The 18,199-nt window shown below is 46.3% G+C and overlaps 1 protein-coding gene across 8 annotated transcripts in view; it reads left to right on the top strand.

Moving 5' to 3' along the window:
• The window catches only part of LOC118215003 (protein CBFA2T3-like), a 46,585-nt gene extending 29,868 nt beyond the window's left edge, over positions 1 to 16,717 (top strand). For 2 of the 8 annotated variants that reach the window (XM_035395333.1, XM_035395340.1), the window contains 8 exons: positions 2,407 to 2,588; positions 3,664 to 3,944; positions 4,364 to 4,464; positions 6,449 to 6,686; positions 6,992 to 7,060; positions 7,613 to 7,666; positions 9,444 to 9,634; positions 10,167 to 16,717. In XM_035395333.1, the coding sequence (XP_035251224.1) occupies positions 2,407 to 2,588; positions 3,664 to 3,944; positions 4,364 to 4,464; positions 6,449 to 6,686; positions 6,992 to 7,060; positions 7,613 to 7,666; positions 9,444 to 9,634; positions 10,167 to 10,514 (1,464 nt within the window). In that variant the 3' untranslated portion in view covers positions 10,515 to 16,717. The remainder of the gene's footprint in view (positions 1 to 2,406; positions 2,589 to 3,663; positions 3,945 to 4,363; positions 4,465 to 6,448; positions 6,687 to 6,991; positions 7,061 to 7,612; positions 7,667 to 9,443; positions 9,635 to 10,166) is intronic. The other 6 variants (XR_004762749.1, XM_035395335.1, XM_035395338.1 and 3 more) reach the window with 6 other exon arrangements.
• The last annotated feature ends 1,482 nt before the right edge of the window (positions 16,718 to 18,199 follow it).

Below are 18,199 nucleotides of genomic sequence, written 5' to 3'. Positions count from 1 at the left end.
TTCATTGTGAAACTTGGCGCACTCGCGCTCACTCTAAATCTGTCTGTGCGCTGCGTCGTGGGGAGGGGGGGAAACATCTAAGTGGAGATGCATCGAGCGGGAAAAGAAGATTTCCTGACAGATGTTGACGGGCAGCTCAAACGCGGGGCTTTTTGCAGCGCGGACGTCTCTGCTCCCCTGTCACATGTCAGTCTGGACTCGCCCCGTCGGTCCTTTATCAGGGATGAACTCCAGCCCCGCTCCCTTTGTGAGCTTCAAGGGCATCTTAACCTCGACTATAACTACTCATAATTTACTTTAAACCTTGTAGCCTGCACACCTGCTTGAGTCTTCAAATGAATTTTTCACATTCTGGAAAAAAAAAAAAAAAACTCAGCAGCACTCAAGCAAATTATTTCTACATTCCTGGAGTGTCCAGCCAAGTACTTTCCTTGGATTTTATTTTGTCATGAAATGTCCTATAACTCTACACAGAATCTATTCTACACTGTTATCCTTCTACATCACACACATGACACACTGGAGAGTTTGTACATTACTGTCACGCACTGCATGTACGACGGTATATTATCATGAAATGGCTCTCGCAACAAAGGCCACGGCAATAATGAATATAATAGTGGTAATTGCAGACTCAGCAGGAGGGGGCGGAGTGATTCAGATGCCGAGCGACCGTGTGGAGGGCCATGTGCTGGGCAGTGTGTGGCCCGGCTGCAGGCTCCAGTCACGCACGCGCTGCCCCGCTCATTCTGAGAGCAGAGGGAGGGAGGGGGGGAGGCCTGCTGAGATGGAGCCCTGCCCGTTTTAGTCGAGGAACAGACGCTGTGCGTCTCTGAGGCTGAAACACACACCCGCGTGCCCAGAATGGAGGGAGCTGGGATGGAACAGGAACACATGGGGTGGTGGGGGGAGGGGGAGGGGGGAGGAGTGGGGGGGGATTAACACACCAGAGCTGGAGAGGTGCTAAGCAGTGACAGCTACTGAAGGAGCATACTGTATACAACAGAGACTGCGGCAGCATGAGCACCATCTGATGGTACACACACACACACACACACACACTCACACAAACACACCATCACACACACACACACACACACACACACACACACACACACAAACACACCATCACACACACACACACACACACACACACACACATATATACTTACTATCACACACACGCACACATATGAACTCACACAAACATACACACTATCACATACACACACACACAGTAATGAACTCACACAAACACACACGATCACACACACACACACACACACACACACACAAACTCACACAAACACACCATCACACACACACACACACACATATATGCTTACTATCACACACACGCACACATATGAACTCACACAAACACACCATCACACACACACACACACACACACACACACATATATACTTACTATCACACACACGCACACATATGAACTCACACAAACATACACACTATCACATACACACACACAGTAATGAACACACACACGCACACACACACACAGACACATATACACAGACACACGTGCACATGCATGAATGCACACACGCACACGCACCAATGGATATACGCGTGCACGCGCGCGCACACACACACACACACACACACACACAGTACAGTATGCGCCAGAGCTTAGCCTTAATGAGCAGCCTTATCTGTTCAATAAGGAAACACTCCTGGGGCCTCCAGAGGGAGACTGCAGTGTGTGCCAGAGTTAACTTTATAACAAGAAGCTAATAAAAAATATGAATAACCAGCATTGCAAAGCAGTGTACCCCATTATGATCTGTGGAACTATGCGAGAGAGCACAACCTGCTCTCCTACTGAACATTTCAGCAGATGATTTTGTTCATTCATTAAAAATGTTTTTGGCAACATGTAACTGCCAACATTGGCTGGCTTGCCAACTTGTGACAGGGTACCTCATTTAAAGCCTTGTTTTGTAATGACTGTAGTACACCGCAGGTTCACATTCATGCCATTCTGATTCAGGCATGGAGTGCGGAATGCATGCTCACCATGAAAAGTGAGTCCTGTCTGAACTTTCAATCAAATGGTAAATGGTAAATGGACTGCATTTATATAGCGCTTTTATCCAAAGCGCTTTACAATTGATGCCTCTCATTCGCCAGAGCAGTTAGAGGTTAGGGGTTAGGTGTCTTGCTCAAGGACACTTCGACATGCCCAGGGCGGGGTTTGAACCGGCAACCCTCCGACTGCCAGACAATCGGTCTTACCTCCTGAGCTATATCGCCCCTGCAATCAAATTCTCTCTCCCTACTGTCTCTCCCCACTCTCTCTCTCTCTCTCCCCCACACCCTCTGCACACTCTTTCCCTCTCTCTCTCCCCCACTCTCTCTCTCTGCACACTCTCTCCTTCCAGGCGAACCTGCCCCTCCTGCAGAGGGAGCTCCTGCACTGTGCCCGGATGGCCAAGCAGACGCCCGCGCAGTACCTGGCCCAGCACGAGCAGCTGCTGCTGGACGCCAACGCCAGCTCGCCCCTGGACTCCTCCGAGATCCTGCTGGAGATCAACGAGCACGGCAAGAGGAGGACCCCCGACAGGTACGGGCATCCCACACCCCTCCCGCACCCCCCTGCCATACTGCCACGTACTAAGAACCGCCCCCCCAATATCCACGCTAGACCCCGGGTATCCCTGAAACAGGCGTGGTTTTAGAGAGTGAAACGCGGGGAAACGGGGACAGAGAGGAGCGTTTGGACGCAGAGTCGGCGGGCTGCGCCGGCCCTCGCCAGGCTCACAGGCGCACAGGCGGGGCGCGTGCCAGCTGTCCGCGCCAAGCCGAGAGCAGGACGGCTCCAGATGCTCTGGCAGCGGCACAGCGGCGGCGGCGGCGGCGGCCGCTCCAGCGCTCGCACGCGGAGCGAACCCGCTCGGGCGGCGCCGGGGCTGGATCCCACGCCGCAGTTCAAACAGAACCCAGCCGAATTTGAGGTGCCCTGTAATCATAAGAGGCACCCCCTCCCCCAACCTCCCCCCCCCCCTTTCCCACATCTCCCTCCGCCCGGCCATATGTCAGGGATGTGTCCAGATGGCAGCTGGCTGAACCCCTGTGTGATCTGATGCAGGCGGGTGGGGGAGTGGGGGGGGGGGTGATCCCTCCCATAATCCGCACACCTCTGCCTCTCAACCCCTGTGCTGCAGCAGGATGTCCCAGCTGTTGCTTTGATTTGGGGGAGGGATGCCGGAAAGGCAGGGAGAGGTGGAGGAGACTGTGGGGGGGGGGGGGGGGGGGGGCGGAGAGTGGAACGCAGTGCAAGGGTGGCCCAGCAGCTCAGGACATAGAGCTGCTTACACACAGCACAGTGCTTAAGAAACAGAGTGAATTAGGACATGCTGACCCTACCAGCAGCCATGTCCCAGAGCTGCTGAAGGCAAGCCAAAGCAGCACAGAATGCACAGATTAGGAAGCCATACATGCAGAACCATCCAGACGACAGACACATTTATGTTCATGTGGGCCGTCAGACGCAGAGCTGGAGATGCAATTCAGGATGAATCTGGGACAGTCTGGAGGTGAAGACTAAGATCTGCATTGGGATGAGTTTACCGTATGTGCTGTACACGGCTGCATTTAGGATTCGCTGTGTGAGTAAACGCCTGCCGATGTCTCCTCAGGACCAAAGACAGCGGTGTGGACAGAGACGCTCTGCACCCCGAGCACCTGCCCAAACGGCCGTGCACCGTCAGCCCCAGCCAGCGCTACAGCCCGAGCGGGGGCCTGCCGGCCCACCCGCCCCCCAACGGCCTGCCCACGCACCCCCCCAACGGCCTGCCTCATCCCAACCCCCCCGCCCCGCAGCACTACCGGCTGGAGGACATGGCGCTGGCGCACCACTACAGGGACGCCTACCGCAACGCCGAGCACCGCGAATCCCGCGAAAGGCACCGGCAGGCAGGTGAGCAAACGCAAGGGAGCCGTACCGTCACCGGGCGCATCCTCCAATAGGGAACAGCGGCTTATCCAGCTTGGTCTTGGTATTGTCCAATGAAAATGAGTCTTTCAAGCGCGTCCGTGAAGCTCGCCAGGTCAGGGCTTCCAGTCCTCACCCTCCCAAACTGATGTAGCTGCTGCTTCAATGGGACGGGCCCATAATAGCGATTCAGCGTTCCAGAGTGAGGTCAAACGCTGAATAAATACACGGCGAATTGCAGCTCACATCGTCCGGTCAGAAATGTGGCTGTTAGATTAGATCGGTCATTTGTGTCTCTGCCCAGAAAGCTGCCATACGAGCCTTTGGGCCTCACGGCTGAGAGCCAGCAGGGCTCGTATATGGGCTGGCGCCAGCGCGCTCACCCTGGACTGTTTGTGTTGCAGCGGTGCATGGAGCTCGGCAGGAGGAGGTCATCGATCACCGCCTGACAGACCGGGAGTGGGCCGAGGAGTGGAAGCACCTCGATAATGTACGTGTGACTGGGGTACGGCTCCCCACTTATCCTCCTCCTCCTCCTCCTCCTCCTCCTCCTCCATTTCCTCCTCAGCAGCGGAGCCCAATAGTGCACTGGCCCTGCAGGGGGCCACAGGACGACGCTGATAGATACGAGACAGAGCCTGTCCCCAGGGTGCATGCCTTTGACACGCTTCAGGTAATCTGTTGTTGGCTGGGCTTCAGCTGGAGATATAGACCAGGTACACGCCAACACGTGGTCGACAGCAAGAGCCATTAGGCCTTCACTGTACTTCCGTCCTGAATTCTGTCTCTCACTCTCTCTCTAACACACAAACACAGCCATACACACGCATGCTCCCTCGCACGTATGCACGCACGTACACACACACACACACACACACACAGAAACATGGACACATACACACACACACGCGCACACACACACACACACACACACACACAGAAACATGGATACATACACACACACGCGCGCACACACACACACACGCACAGATGGAGCCAGGGTCTGGGCGGAGAGGATCTCCAGCTGGGGTAAGCAGCTGAGACAAGGGCTGCAGTCATGGAGGGAACTGGCCTGCTCTGCTCCCCTGTGCCAGAAACAGCCCACTGAAAATAAACACAGCTGAGAGAGAGAGAGGGAGAGAGAGAGACACACACACACACACACACACACACACACAGACAGAGAGACAGAAATACAGAGACAGAGAGAGATATTGACTTATTGAGCAAGAGAAAGTGACTGGGAGAAACATTGGGAAAGGAAGGGAAGAAACAGCTGTGTGAAGCCTAGGGAGACTGAAAGAGTGAGAAAGAAGAGAGGGAGAGAAAGACACAGGGAGGCATACAAAGAGAGGTCATGGCAGTGTAGCAGATAGGGGAGGGTGGAGTCACGGGGGCGGCATGAATCACTTAGACTTTCCACATCAGCTGCACAGCTGTTCCAGTGACATTGTTATTCTGTTGTTCTGTATAGCCACCCAAGCGCACGCTGAATGGCTTGCTTTCTGAGTGCTGGCAGGCTGAAGGGTCACGTACAGTACAGGTCACCCCCCCTGGGCTCCACAAGGAGCAGCACAGATATGCATGAAAAAAGAGCACCCCTGTGGTCACATGATGCTTCTCTCTGACTGCATAACGATGTGCCTTGCGCTCAGCATCTTGCCTCACTCAAAGAGGCCTACCCAGTACTCACAAAAACGCCTACTAAATTAATACTGTGCTGTATATGTTTAGACAGGTCTAAGCTCATAGTAGTCTTGTAGTCCATCATTCTGTATCATGGTGGCCTAACATGGTGCCTTAACGAGGGTACCCATCACCCTCACAGATTACTGTAGCACACAGAGTGGAATGTAAGCCACTTTCGGGTATTTGGCTAGCCAGCTATGCCCAGAAAATTAAAGCCATGTTCTGACAAATACAGAGAAAATCCTATTAAACAGTGCTAACAGCCACTGGATAAATCAGCCAATCAGAAAGGCACCAGGCACTAAGCCAGTATCAACTGTCAAATAAATAGTCTCAGCATTGTTTTCTTGTTTACCTCTATGTAGCCCCATGTACACCGAAAATGTCATTATCATAGAACTGACTGTGAAACATCATTTACTTTAGGTTTCATCAGTGTGCCAACACCATGTGAAATGTATAAACTGTGATGTATGTATGTATCTAAATTTGCCATGTCCAAATTACACTATTGATGAAATATGTCTGAAACAACATGTGCAAAGGAAATGATGAATGAAGCATTATATAAAGCTTTAAACATGAGCCGTGATTACTGGGTTTATCCCAGGTCCCTCCACACAACCAGTTCCAGGAGACGCTGTGCTGTACTAATTCCTCCCTGGCGTAATCGGCAGAGTTAAATCGGCAGTAACTGCCTTTGGGAAAGGAAAGGAGAGAGTAGGTTGGCCCATCTGGTCCTCTCTGACTCTGTCTGTGTCCCCTCCCCCCTCCTCCCCCCCCCCCTCCCCTCCCTGCAGCTGCTCAACTGCATCATGGACATGGTGGAGAAGACGCGGCGGTCTCTGACCGTGCTGCGTCGCTGCCAGGAGGCCGACCGCGAGGAGATGAACCACTGGATCCGCCGCTACAGTGATGTGGAGGATATGAAAAAAGGTGGGAGCTCCGCCCAGCGCCCTCCTCCTCCTCCTCCTCCTCCTCCACCTCCTCACAACTCCTCCTCCAACACCTCTAACAGCACCGAGACACAGCCCCTAGGTATTTCCACTGCACCCCACACAGGTCAAACGCATGCACACCCCTCCCCACCCACCCACCCACCCGGGGTGGGGGGGGGGGGGGCACAATCTGAGTCTTTTAACCTGGGAACGCATCCCACAGATATGGCAAAGCCGAGCTCAGAATCGGCTTTGGTCTCAGTGACCGTGACGGGAAGCATGCAAACACCGAGCGGTCCATTACCGAGGGGAAAGTGATGAATTCTGGGAAGCTGATATACCGCGGCGCGTTAAGTGTGACACGCAGCGTGTGAATGCTTTGCCGTCTGTCCGCTTGCCTTTCAGAGATTCACCGGGACTTTTTGCACAGACCGACCTCCGGTTACCTGCCCGAGGAGATCTGGAGAAAGGCTGGTAAGCGCCGAGCATCTGGACAGGGCCGTCAGCGCAGCTAGCTGAGGGGAGATAGCCCGGTTACATAAGGCTAGAGATTGGAATCCCATGTGTCATTAGCGATAAGTGCTTTCCATCTGTCACCACTATGAAAGACGACTGCAGTTAAAACTGCGGTGAAAATGCAGTAACCTGGCACAGTCAACAGCAGTGTAGCACAGGTAGGACGCCCCCCCCACAACCCCCCACCCCCTACTCTAAAGGTCACAGACCGCTAGCTTGTGATTTTATTCACAGCGAACAGTAAACCTGTGACACCTAGAATAGCGGCAGCAGGGACTGGATCAGACATGGCGGAGCATGGCTCCACTACTGCTCAGCCTAGGAAAGCCAAGACACAGAACAGCACAGCCTGGCTTTGTTTTGAATCCAGATGCCTGTGCAATTGAATTGCAGTCACGGAGTGTAAAACTAAAAAAAAAAACTAAAAAAAATCCTGCTGTTGTCTGCAAGAACTGTGCTGCATTTTCACTGGCAGTAATGCCCTTTTAATTGCAGTTGTTTTTCATACAGGTACTACAAGTGTCCCACTCTCACCAGCACTAAAGCAACTCCAAAACAAGCAGGGTGAGTAACGGCTCCCATCGCCTCCGATGATGTGTATGTGCTGGATTATTCATGAGGCGTCGTTGGGCAACGCGCCATTTCTGCCTCTTCGCCGCTCCCATAAACAGCGTTGCCGTGGCGCACTCCTCCGCTGACCGCCTTTAATTAAATTAAAAAGAGGAGACGTTTAAAAAAAGCGTTTGGCGGTCGAGTGAGGTCTGAACCCTACCGCTCTTTAAGAGGAACAAGACCCGAAGTGTGAACAAGGAGAAATAAAAAACAGGGCCCTGCCAAATCCCTCCAGAATAGAAACGTTAATACCGAGGCCCTGGTGTTTTCCATTAAGAGCTAATTGCTCCAGCATCTGCTCTGGAGTCTCCTTGATGAAATTAATTAAATTTGCAAAGTGATCTTAGTGGTGCATGCATTTAGTCCGATGACTGAACGTTCGAAAGCTTGAATTGATGGAGAATAGGCAGACGAAAGGAGGACAGAAACCAGGGAGGGAGGCAGGAGATGGGATGAAAGAAAGAGGGGAAGTGTGTGGGAGATGCGGAGAGGAGGGGAGGAATACTAAGTGCTTCCACACGCTCCGGGGGCTCGATAAAGGCTCCGCACAGCGCCACGCCTCCAGGCAACCAGCAGACCTCTGACAGGGCTGGAGCCACCGGAGAGGGGGTCCTCATAAATGTGAAAGAAAGCAGCGGGGAACACAGGTAGAATAGTGAAATGGGACAGAGCCGGTGGAGTTCATCAGGAGAGGGCACTGCCACTGGGGCGACTCTACCGGTCTGAGCACGGGAGGAGGAAAGTCATTAATGCTTTATGTCGCCTGCGTCGTCTCTCGCTCTGTCTCTTCTGCTCTAGGTATCAATCTGTCTGTCTGTCACTCTTGGTATCGGATATTCAGTGTACTCAAGTTCCATCCATTTTAAATCTCATTTTAAAATACTGTATTCATCCCTGAATATAAGGTACATTTTGACATGTTCAAATATATCGCTCAAAATAAACATATAAAAGAAATCGTTTTGAGTGTTACCTTATAATTAATATTTGACCATGTCTTGATATATCGTACTGTGTGGTTTTCAGGAGGGCAAAAGAGCAGAATATCTCTGAATATATATCTCTGTAGGAATAAAGCATAGTATCTCCAAAGTGTTTGTCCTTGTTTGGTCCTTCATGGCACAGTATGATATATAATGGAATAAAATGGAACACAATTATACTGATAAACACTCTGTCTTCCAGCAAGTAGGAGTCTGGATATCTATTCTTGAAATGCCGTCTGTGAATGAGTCCACACACCTGCCTGATCTAAAAACAAAGCCTATTCACTCATACACAATGGCATTTGTAGAACAAAGAAGAGGGAATTAAACCTCAACAGTACTCTGTATCACGTATATGGGGAGACATCAACGGTTTCTTCATTTCAAAGTTGGTCTCGCGGTCATTGGGCGAAGAGCGTAGTGCTGAAAGCACAAAGACTCAGAATAGTGGGGAAAACGGGCAAGTTTGCGAACAAGTCGAGACATCTGCTGTTGTCAGCACTCAAACTGATTGTCACCAGACTTGTTTTGTTGAATTATTAAAGGATTCTGACAGAATGTTTTAAATGTTGGATGACGTACATCTGTTTGCAGAGATAAAACAAGCCGAGAGCTTAGAGTGTCTCAATAAAGGATGATGACTGAAGGATAGGAGGGCCCTGAGCGTTGGGGCCTGACGTTCTCTCTCTCTTTCTCTCTTTCTCTCTCTCTCTCTCTGTCTCTCTCTCTCTCTCGCCCCACAGAGGAGGCTGTGAACGAGGTGAAGAGACAGGCCATGTCGGAGCTGCAGAAGGCCGTGTCCGACGCCGAGCGCAAGGCGCACGAGATGATCTCTGTGGAGAGGTCCAAGATGGAGCGGGCTCTGGCCGAGGCTAAAAGGCAGGCTTCCGAGGACGCGCTGACCGTCATCAACCAGCAGGAGGACTCGAGTGAGGTGAGCACCTCACACGCTGTGCGCTTCACTATCCTGCCCATAGAATGCTCACTTTTATCTCCCAACACGCATAGCACTCACTCATCTAACTCTCCCTATACACACGCAACCTCACCTTAACATTTATGTGTGCTCTCCAGCCACACACAACATCTTACATAGTTTCTCTTTGCGTAGATTTCACACGACGGATTAAATTTTGCACTTCTTTATTTAGTCGGTTTTTGGCAAATATCTTAGTTTTTTTTGCACTTTATTATAAATTACTGAATCAGGAATCCGAAATAAATGATCACAGCAATGTGTAACTCAAGTTGGTCAATCGCATTGAACATATCATGCCTTTATTTACTGCACAATGCAGTCTCATTAGTGAAAAGGGTGCTAGGTTATTTAGGTTATCTCTAAGCAAATGCTAACGTGGATTAAACTCTGCTATCAGAGTCTGTCGGTCAGTGTCAGCGTGGTTAGTGTCAGCGCCCTTAAGAGCCGCGTTCAGTAAGAGTAACGCGGGGCTCCTGTGTGTCCGCAGAGCTGCTGGAACTGCGGCCGCAAGGCCAGCGAGACGTGCAGCGGCTGCAACACGGCGCGGTACTGCGGCTCCTTCTGCCAGCACAAGGACTGGGAGAAGCACCACCACGTGTGCGGGCAGGGCCTCCAGGGGATGCCAGGGGGCAGCGGCGTGCCGCAGGGGGCACCCTCCTCCTCCGGCGCGCCCCCCACGCACTCTGAGAGCACCCCGCCGGCCCCCCTGTCCCTGGCCAGCCAGGGCGCGGGCGGCAGCAGCACCTCAGGCAGCCCCAAGGAGGCTAGCTCCAGCAGTGCCTCCAGGTCCACGACGCCGGCCACGCCCGCCCTGCTCGACAATGCCTCCCGCTGATGCCCTCAACCCCCCGCAGGCCGCTGCCACAGCACCCTCCCCCCCTCTGCGAAAGACACTGAGGAAACACATGCCATGCCCCGCCCTTTCCCCGCAGTACCAATACCGCGTCTACTTCACAGCTACCTGAAGATGGTGTTTTCTCAACTCGTCAACCTCCGAAAGGACCTCTCTGTCTCTCAGCCATCCACGCACCTACGGACCCATGCCCACACACACACACACACGCCTGCATACACGCGCACCCACACCCGCACACCTGTGACAGGCCTGCTGCATTGTATGACATTGCCAGGGCTTAAATTTACTGGGAGCCAAAAAGATGTATAGAAACACATTGAAGGCATATTTTCTAATTAAAGTGGAATTTTTCAGTGGTAATCCTATTACAAAATATTTAGTATCTACCACACAATTAACAGTTCAGCACTGAAAGCTCTGAGTCAGCACTAGCTTTGTAATATTCCTAGCATGCCCAAGACCTGGCCTCAGTAAAACAAGCCCTATACTACTCATGGTATGTATGGGGGTTTGCATGAAATCCAGAATTTTAGTAGCACAGGAGCACATGATATAGTAACAGTGAATGCCCCTTTCTTGACTTTAGCAATTATGGAAGGACGTGATTATGAGAATTGTTGGATATCATGCACCCCTATGATATACACCTTTGGTATAGGCCTTTTCTGGAGCCATCTCAAAGAACAGGTTCGGCAGTGCGTCTTGCCTGAACAGTCTCCTCTGTCACTCTGTCCCTCTGTGTAAAAAGACAGACATCAGGACGTTCCATTCCTCAAGAGGGCCGCAGTCATCAAGGGAACGGTGAATTTTGTTCCCTCCGTAAGAAGGCTGTTTATTTGAGGAAGGATTAGTTTCAGTGCTTTTTTTGGCTTTAAATGAAATAATAAGAGAATAGTCCAAAAATCTTAAGGAGAAGAAAAAAAAAAAGGAAAATCCATTAACTACCTTGCTAGCGAGCCAAGAAAATATACACCGGACTCACCTCTCTGTACTGACGTGAACCCAAATGAGTTAAAAAAAAAAAAACAAAAAAAAAAAAACAGTCCAAACCTATTTTTATTACACTGCCAAAGTTACTGAGAGACGAGGAAACCTCTCATCTTTGTGACCAAACGCAAGCTACTTCAACTTCTCAGCAAGTCAGGCCTGAGGGAGAGACAGGCCACAAGGTACACCCAAAAAAAAAACAGATACAGTGAGTGTACTTCAGCTGGCTGAGAACAGACTACTACCAGCTCAACGTGATACCATGGAGGCAGAAACAGGAAATTGCGTGTGAAGCTTTTTTTTAAACGCACCAATTACAAGGCAAAGAAAAAAACAATAATGACAAAAAGAAAAAGACCAGGATAAGAAACTGAGTAAGACTTCTTGTGAATTGCGATGGAGTGGAGATGAAAAGATTTTTGGCCTCCCCTAAAAGAAGCAGAACCTCAAAGAACTTAAAAAAAAAAAAAAAAAAAAAAAAAAGGACTAAAGGATTTTAAAAAAACATTTTAAAAAAAGCATCCAAGCAAGCATTGTACAATAGGATACCTGTTCAATTCAAAGGTATTTTTCTGTTGCTCTCTGAAGTAGAGACTTTATGTGGGTTCTACCATATCATTTTTCCTTACTTTTCCAAAGCATGGCAGAGTGAAGTGATTCATACACGGTGTACTCTCTGTTCTTTCTCTATCTCTACCTCCCTCTCGTTCCTGTGCGTTCCTCCCTTCAGCGCCATCCCTCCATCCCTCCCAGCTGACTTCCTGCCTCCTGAGCACACGTCTGGGAAAGCATCAGACTTGTTTTGTAGATATTCCTTTTTTTATTATTATTTTTGGGTGTTTTCCCCGACTCTGATGTTTTGCCTGTGTTGCCCATGGTTTCGGCCTGCCCAGTCTGGGGATAGCACTGGAGGGAAGCCGGGCTTGTTTTAGGTTTTGGGCTGAACTTACTTGTCATGGAGAAGACCCTCAATGAAGAGTGAACCTATTGTACCAGTAATAGGCCAAGAAATGAAAACCCTCATGTAGAATATTTTATATTATTGGCATTGTGAGACAGTGAGAGGACAAGAGGTGCAATATGAAATGAGAATTCATCTACTGAATGGAACCTCAACTGCTGCCCATAGGGCTATATATATAATATAAATACACATATGAATATATTTAAAATAACAGTAACTTAATGTGAATGTATATAGTATTTAAAGAGGTCCAAAAATGTGTTTGCCAAATAAGAGAAACCTTTAAAGTATAAATTGTTAAATATGATTTTTTTTCCTCCTTTTGTCCATTTCATTTTAATTTATTGTACTGTAGTTACATGTTCAAAGGTTTAACTTTTTGAAACTGGCTAAACCCGGTGAGTGTATGACCTAGGCAAGAGAGGGGCAAGTGATTTCCCCATGAAATCATGTTACACAGAGATTAGCTACAGGAAAAGACAAATTGCTGTGTTGCCATATAAGTCCCTTTTGTGAAGAAGAACCAAGTACACATTCTTTGACTGATGCATGTGTCCCCCAAAAATTGTATGCTGGTTTTTTATACCATGGCTTTACTATACAGAATGGAAGAGCAAGGTTTTTATGGCACTGGATTAATGTCCAAACCAGACTGGCACAGTGTGTAAGTTACTACAAAACATTACTGCTTCAACTATGAAGGATCTGCAACAGGAGGTGGTTGAATTTGTGTGAAACATTGCCATCCATTGGGCTGAAATACCACTGCAGCGCTACTTCTTTCTCCAAATGCAGTTTTAAATCTTTGAATTTGGTTGCAAGTCAGTTATATTTTCATACATTTCTAATGAGACATTCACTATCAGCACTGTGCTTAGCATGTTGAGAAAATAGGGTTTTTTTAATTTTTTTTTAAAGAACCACTGGAAAGGGCAGCACTCATTAGGAACAAATAGGTTTGATTTTCTCAATATCTTTATAGTTTACTAGAGGAATTGGGTTTTTGAATTGGGAAACATTTGACATGCAGGTATGTCCTATTACTGTAACTCAAAACAAGTGTCATTTACAGTCACATCATTTTCTTTACCTGGTGTCACCATTTACTATTTATATGTAAAATAATATGTGAGTTGAAAAAATATATGAGCATGGACATTTAAAATACCCAGTAAAAATAATTTGGCTACTTACCTCTAAAATGGACCAAACTTGAGTTTCTTCTTTGGCTGCAGTAGTTATCCCCATGGTGTTCCAGGCTGTTCAAAATGCAACACAAAAATTGCCGTGCTTTAGTGTCACCTGGTTTTCTCATTATTTATGTCACTGCACATCATCTAATTTCTTACACAAACGTAAAATATATTGCACATTTCAAATGTGATAAGGATTATCATAGGTACGCTTAATCTGTATTTATTCAAACACAGTAATACCATCTCCGTGCACGGTGCCTCTTGCACAGAGGGTTTCACTAATATTAGTTCTTCTTTCAGGCCTAAGACTATGAACTATGGACCACAGCTCCCATCAATAAACCTCAGCGCACAATTACAATGTATTTATTAATTGAGCTGACACAATGGCTGTGTTTACACATTTACACTGAAGACATCGGAGGGCAAAGTCCTTTGAGGGAACTTGTACATGTGAGACATATGAAAGTAAGCCATGTAAAGGCAGTGCAACTCTCACGCTTGTGGGTTATTCATGGTTAGCTGCAGTCTGTGACTGGCATCTGCCTTGAGCCAGAAGAGAGAAAAACCGTGTGGTGGTTGTGTTAGATCTGATCCGTCTGTGCGTCTGAACCTTCTCAGCCTCCTGCTCCCACTCCCAGTCCCTGAGCCCCATACCGACCTAGCGTTAGCAGAATCGATCATTCTACCTCATTCTACCCAAATAAACATCCAAGCTAGGAGATGTGCAAACCCATTGACATTCTCATCCTAAGTGTAAGAACCAAAACCATTCAGAGACAAATAAATAAGCATTAGTAGATCCTACCCAGTAGGACTAGCAGTAATCATGGTGCGTTAATGATTATCTGCTTGTTTTACCAGCAGGACTTTACAAAAAAAAAAGCATACAAATAAAAACTGCGCTGAAATCCAGTACTAAATTTATGATGACTTGCACTTGAAAAATTCAAAAGCACTCGACTGAAGTTACCGATTAAAGACAATGCCCATTTAGAGATGGAGACAATACTAATGTCCAGACATGAAGCTTTATGTTGCAGTGCTGTGTAATGTGGAAATGTTCCAGGAGCTATACAAGAAACAATGTTTTGTTTGCTCTCTGGCTGAGATGTTAGACCAGGTCTTCTGTGCATGAAGAGGGTGCATTGTGAGGAAAAGCATCTTCTTTCTGTCATTTCAAAGCGAGTATTTAAACTTTGCCATAGCACTTATCATCCTAAACCATTTAAAAGCACAGACCAAAGCATTCATGTATGGCTGTAGATCTCGTAAGTCAATGTTGGTGTACTTTAGACAAAGCATACCAAAACCCAGGCTCTATAACAATTTTATTTTGACACCAAAGTACCGGAAATAGACACATAAGCTCTCAAAGCACAACAAATAACCACCAGGTATTTGCAGTGCTTGAATTTATAACTGAGTGTATCCATTTAAGCTATTTAGGCACACAGTTGCTTGTTTCCAAATACATCACCTTGGATTACTGCTTCTTGTCTGGAATGTATAATACTGTCTGCAGGGTAAAATGTGCAAGTTTGTATCTTTTTCAGAACTGGAAATAAAAATTTTGCAAACCACTTAAATAATCCAAATTTGAAACAAACAGCAGGAAAGACATTTTCAGTGAAACTGCCATTTGAGAATATGTGGATTTCCCATTATATGCTATTGCCTGACCTTTCCACTGTAAGAAATTAGTAAAAACAACCAATAATACAGATAACACTCAAAGGTGTGGATGCCGGATTTCAATCTTCCACCATATTTACATATGCTTTGTATTTCTGTCAAATCTGTGCTTTAAACCACAACTGATCATTTTGTCTACAGTTTGTCTCGAAATCTAAACGACAAACCAAAAAAAAGTGTAACTGCTAGTTTTTTTTTTTCTTCCAGGTGATCATTGTATTTCTGTTCACAAAAGGATTTATTGCATCAGTGCTATTTTTGGTACCTCCGTATAATTCAGTCAGGCGTTGCAGTCAGTGGATCATGTAGCCAATTAAGCTGTGGAAGGAAGGGGAGCTAATGAAGTTCTGGACTGTGAGTTATTACTAACCAGAGAGAAGTGGAAGATGTGTTCCGTCTCTACATCCATGCATCGATGAAGCCAAAAGAGAGGCCGATCTAAAATTATGGGTTCAATTGGTAATTTCAGATCAAAAGGAGGAAAGTCTGTCGTGAATTACTGAAACAGACACCACTGGGTTATTTTCCATAACACAAGCAGTTTTTTTATTTGCTTATGCCCTTTCACGGGAGTCATCACTTTTCAATAGCTGCAGGACCATTACTGCCCTAATGCCTCAGAAATTGGCAACACGCAGCACCTGAGCTTTCCCCAAATTTCTTATGAATGAATATCGATTGTTTTGCAACCAGGTGCATGAGGCCCAACTCCTCCATTCTGTCAAAGAATGAAAGTAATTCTTTAAAAGAAATGTTTCATTTTTCATGGGGAAGTGTAAGGAAGCATCAGCCAGATAAATGTTTTTTAAACCAACCTACCAATACCAATGAATTTAATTTTATCCTCTGTTTATTTGACAAGTCACATAAAATACTGTTTTGTACTGTAAGCCTGGTAAAGATAAAATGCTGAAAATATTATTAATAAGGTGCATGCAGCACTTCTTGAAAGCAATCACAGGGACAATTTTTTCATGAATGCTTTGGACATATACAGTTTTTGATTTGATATGTGTAGAGAGCCATTATATACTGTATTGTGCAATACATAAATACAGGAAAAAAAAATGTTTCTGTAGGAAGGTTTGTGTGTTAAAGAAAATCTTACTTTATGTTCCTCTTCAAGGGTCCTGTTATTATACTTTAGAAAACGTGAACTGTGCCAGGAGAAGTAATTCAAGTTTTTATTTATTTCTTGCATGCTCGCCCTTTTTGCTATTTCCCTTTCTAACTGTGTGCTATGTTGGACATGTGAAGTTGTAAACATTCTAATTCAGGTTATTGTCTGTGTTGAGGTATATACATATATGTGTAATTAAAGAAAGAAAATTGAATATGAATCACTTTAAAGTCTCGAGAGTTCTTTTTTGGAACGTCACAGGGTGTTTCAATTTTTCTAGCAGATATACAGCAATAAATAATGAGTGAACATACTGGGACAGAAAACAGCCCATAATGGAAATTGTCCACCTGGAACTGAGTTTGACACCTTTCCTGCAAAGTACAGGAATTCATTTTGAGGGGATGAATTCCACTAAAAGATTTAATTAAATAAGGTAATTAAAAGACTTTTGAGCCTCTAAAGCAATTCATAAATAAATACAGCAATATTAATATTTAGCTTATGACGTTGCTGGGTCATTCCTCTTATTAATAAGTTTAATATTAACAAATCACTTTTTTGACATGAGCTCAACACATCTTTACAAACAAATTAAAGTATGGGCCGATTTTGGTTTAGCATTTTATAATCGCCATATTTCTAGCAATTCTCTTTGACCAATTGGATTATCCAATTTGTTTAACCTACGATTGTAACGAAGTAATCTTTTCTTCTTTGAAACCGGCCAAAGACTATTATCTCTTAACTGGAATTCAACACCTCTATAGAGTCGTATTCACTTCATGTTTTACATTTAATTTATAGCTACTATGCTTTTGAGGTTGTGCGACTAAGTGAAGGCTACAAAATGAATATTTAAAAATGGATTGCCGTTATTCTCGAGCCCAAAGACACACCTGCACTCACATGACGTAGCCGACAGGTGACCATCGATTGAGACACGTCTGCCATCATTATCCTAACTTATGTGGAGCTCCCCTTGTAGGAGTAGCTGAAAACTCTTACCTAGGCTACATCAAATTACAACACTAACCATTTTCACACAGGAACGCCGACTTTTCTCTGAAGTCAATAACGTTATCCTCCCTGTTTAGAGTACTTGAATCGAATGAAAACGAGGTTTTCAGAAAGTATCACGATAAAACGAAATAAATAAATACCATTTCATTAAGTACATATGCTATATATATATACAAAACCAGGGGTAACCTACGGAGCAATACAGGCTTTTGCGAATCGTGGAGGAGAAACTGCGAGACGAAAGGTTAAGCTTAACAAATAGCAAACGTTACGTTAAACACTCAAGTGAAAAAATTGGCATAATTGTGTGCCTGGTGTTACAGAGTACAATTGGTCAAAGAAATGTTATATTAGCATGAAAAACTCACTATTAGTATACAAAAAGACACATTTTCTCTTTTACTTGCCTCACAACACGAAGACCACCTGAAGTTCACTGGACGCAGCACAGCGCGCGGTGTATAATCAAACACCGGTGTGGAGCTGAAACCAGGTTTATTTACGCCTAATAAATGAACACCAATTGAATGCAAAGGATGAACCGCTAACACAAACAAATCTTACACGTTCACACTTTTTGTCTAACTCCAGATGTTTGAATTCCGTCAATTTGCTATATGGAAGTGGATGTAATGCAGGGGTGGGCTGGGCATGGAGGGCTGTATCTGTTTCAGAATTC

This window comes from Anguilla anguilla, chromosome 16, assembly GCF_013347855.1.
Source record: "Anguilla anguilla isolate fAngAng1 chromosome 16, fAngAng1.pri, whole genome shotgun sequence".
Classification (NCBI taxonomy): domain Eukaryota; kingdom Metazoa; phylum Chordata; class Actinopteri; order Anguilliformes; family Anguillidae; genus Anguilla; species Anguilla anguilla.
Note: the sequence above shows the minus strand (reverse complement) of the source record. Positions and strands in the feature narration are given on the sequence as shown.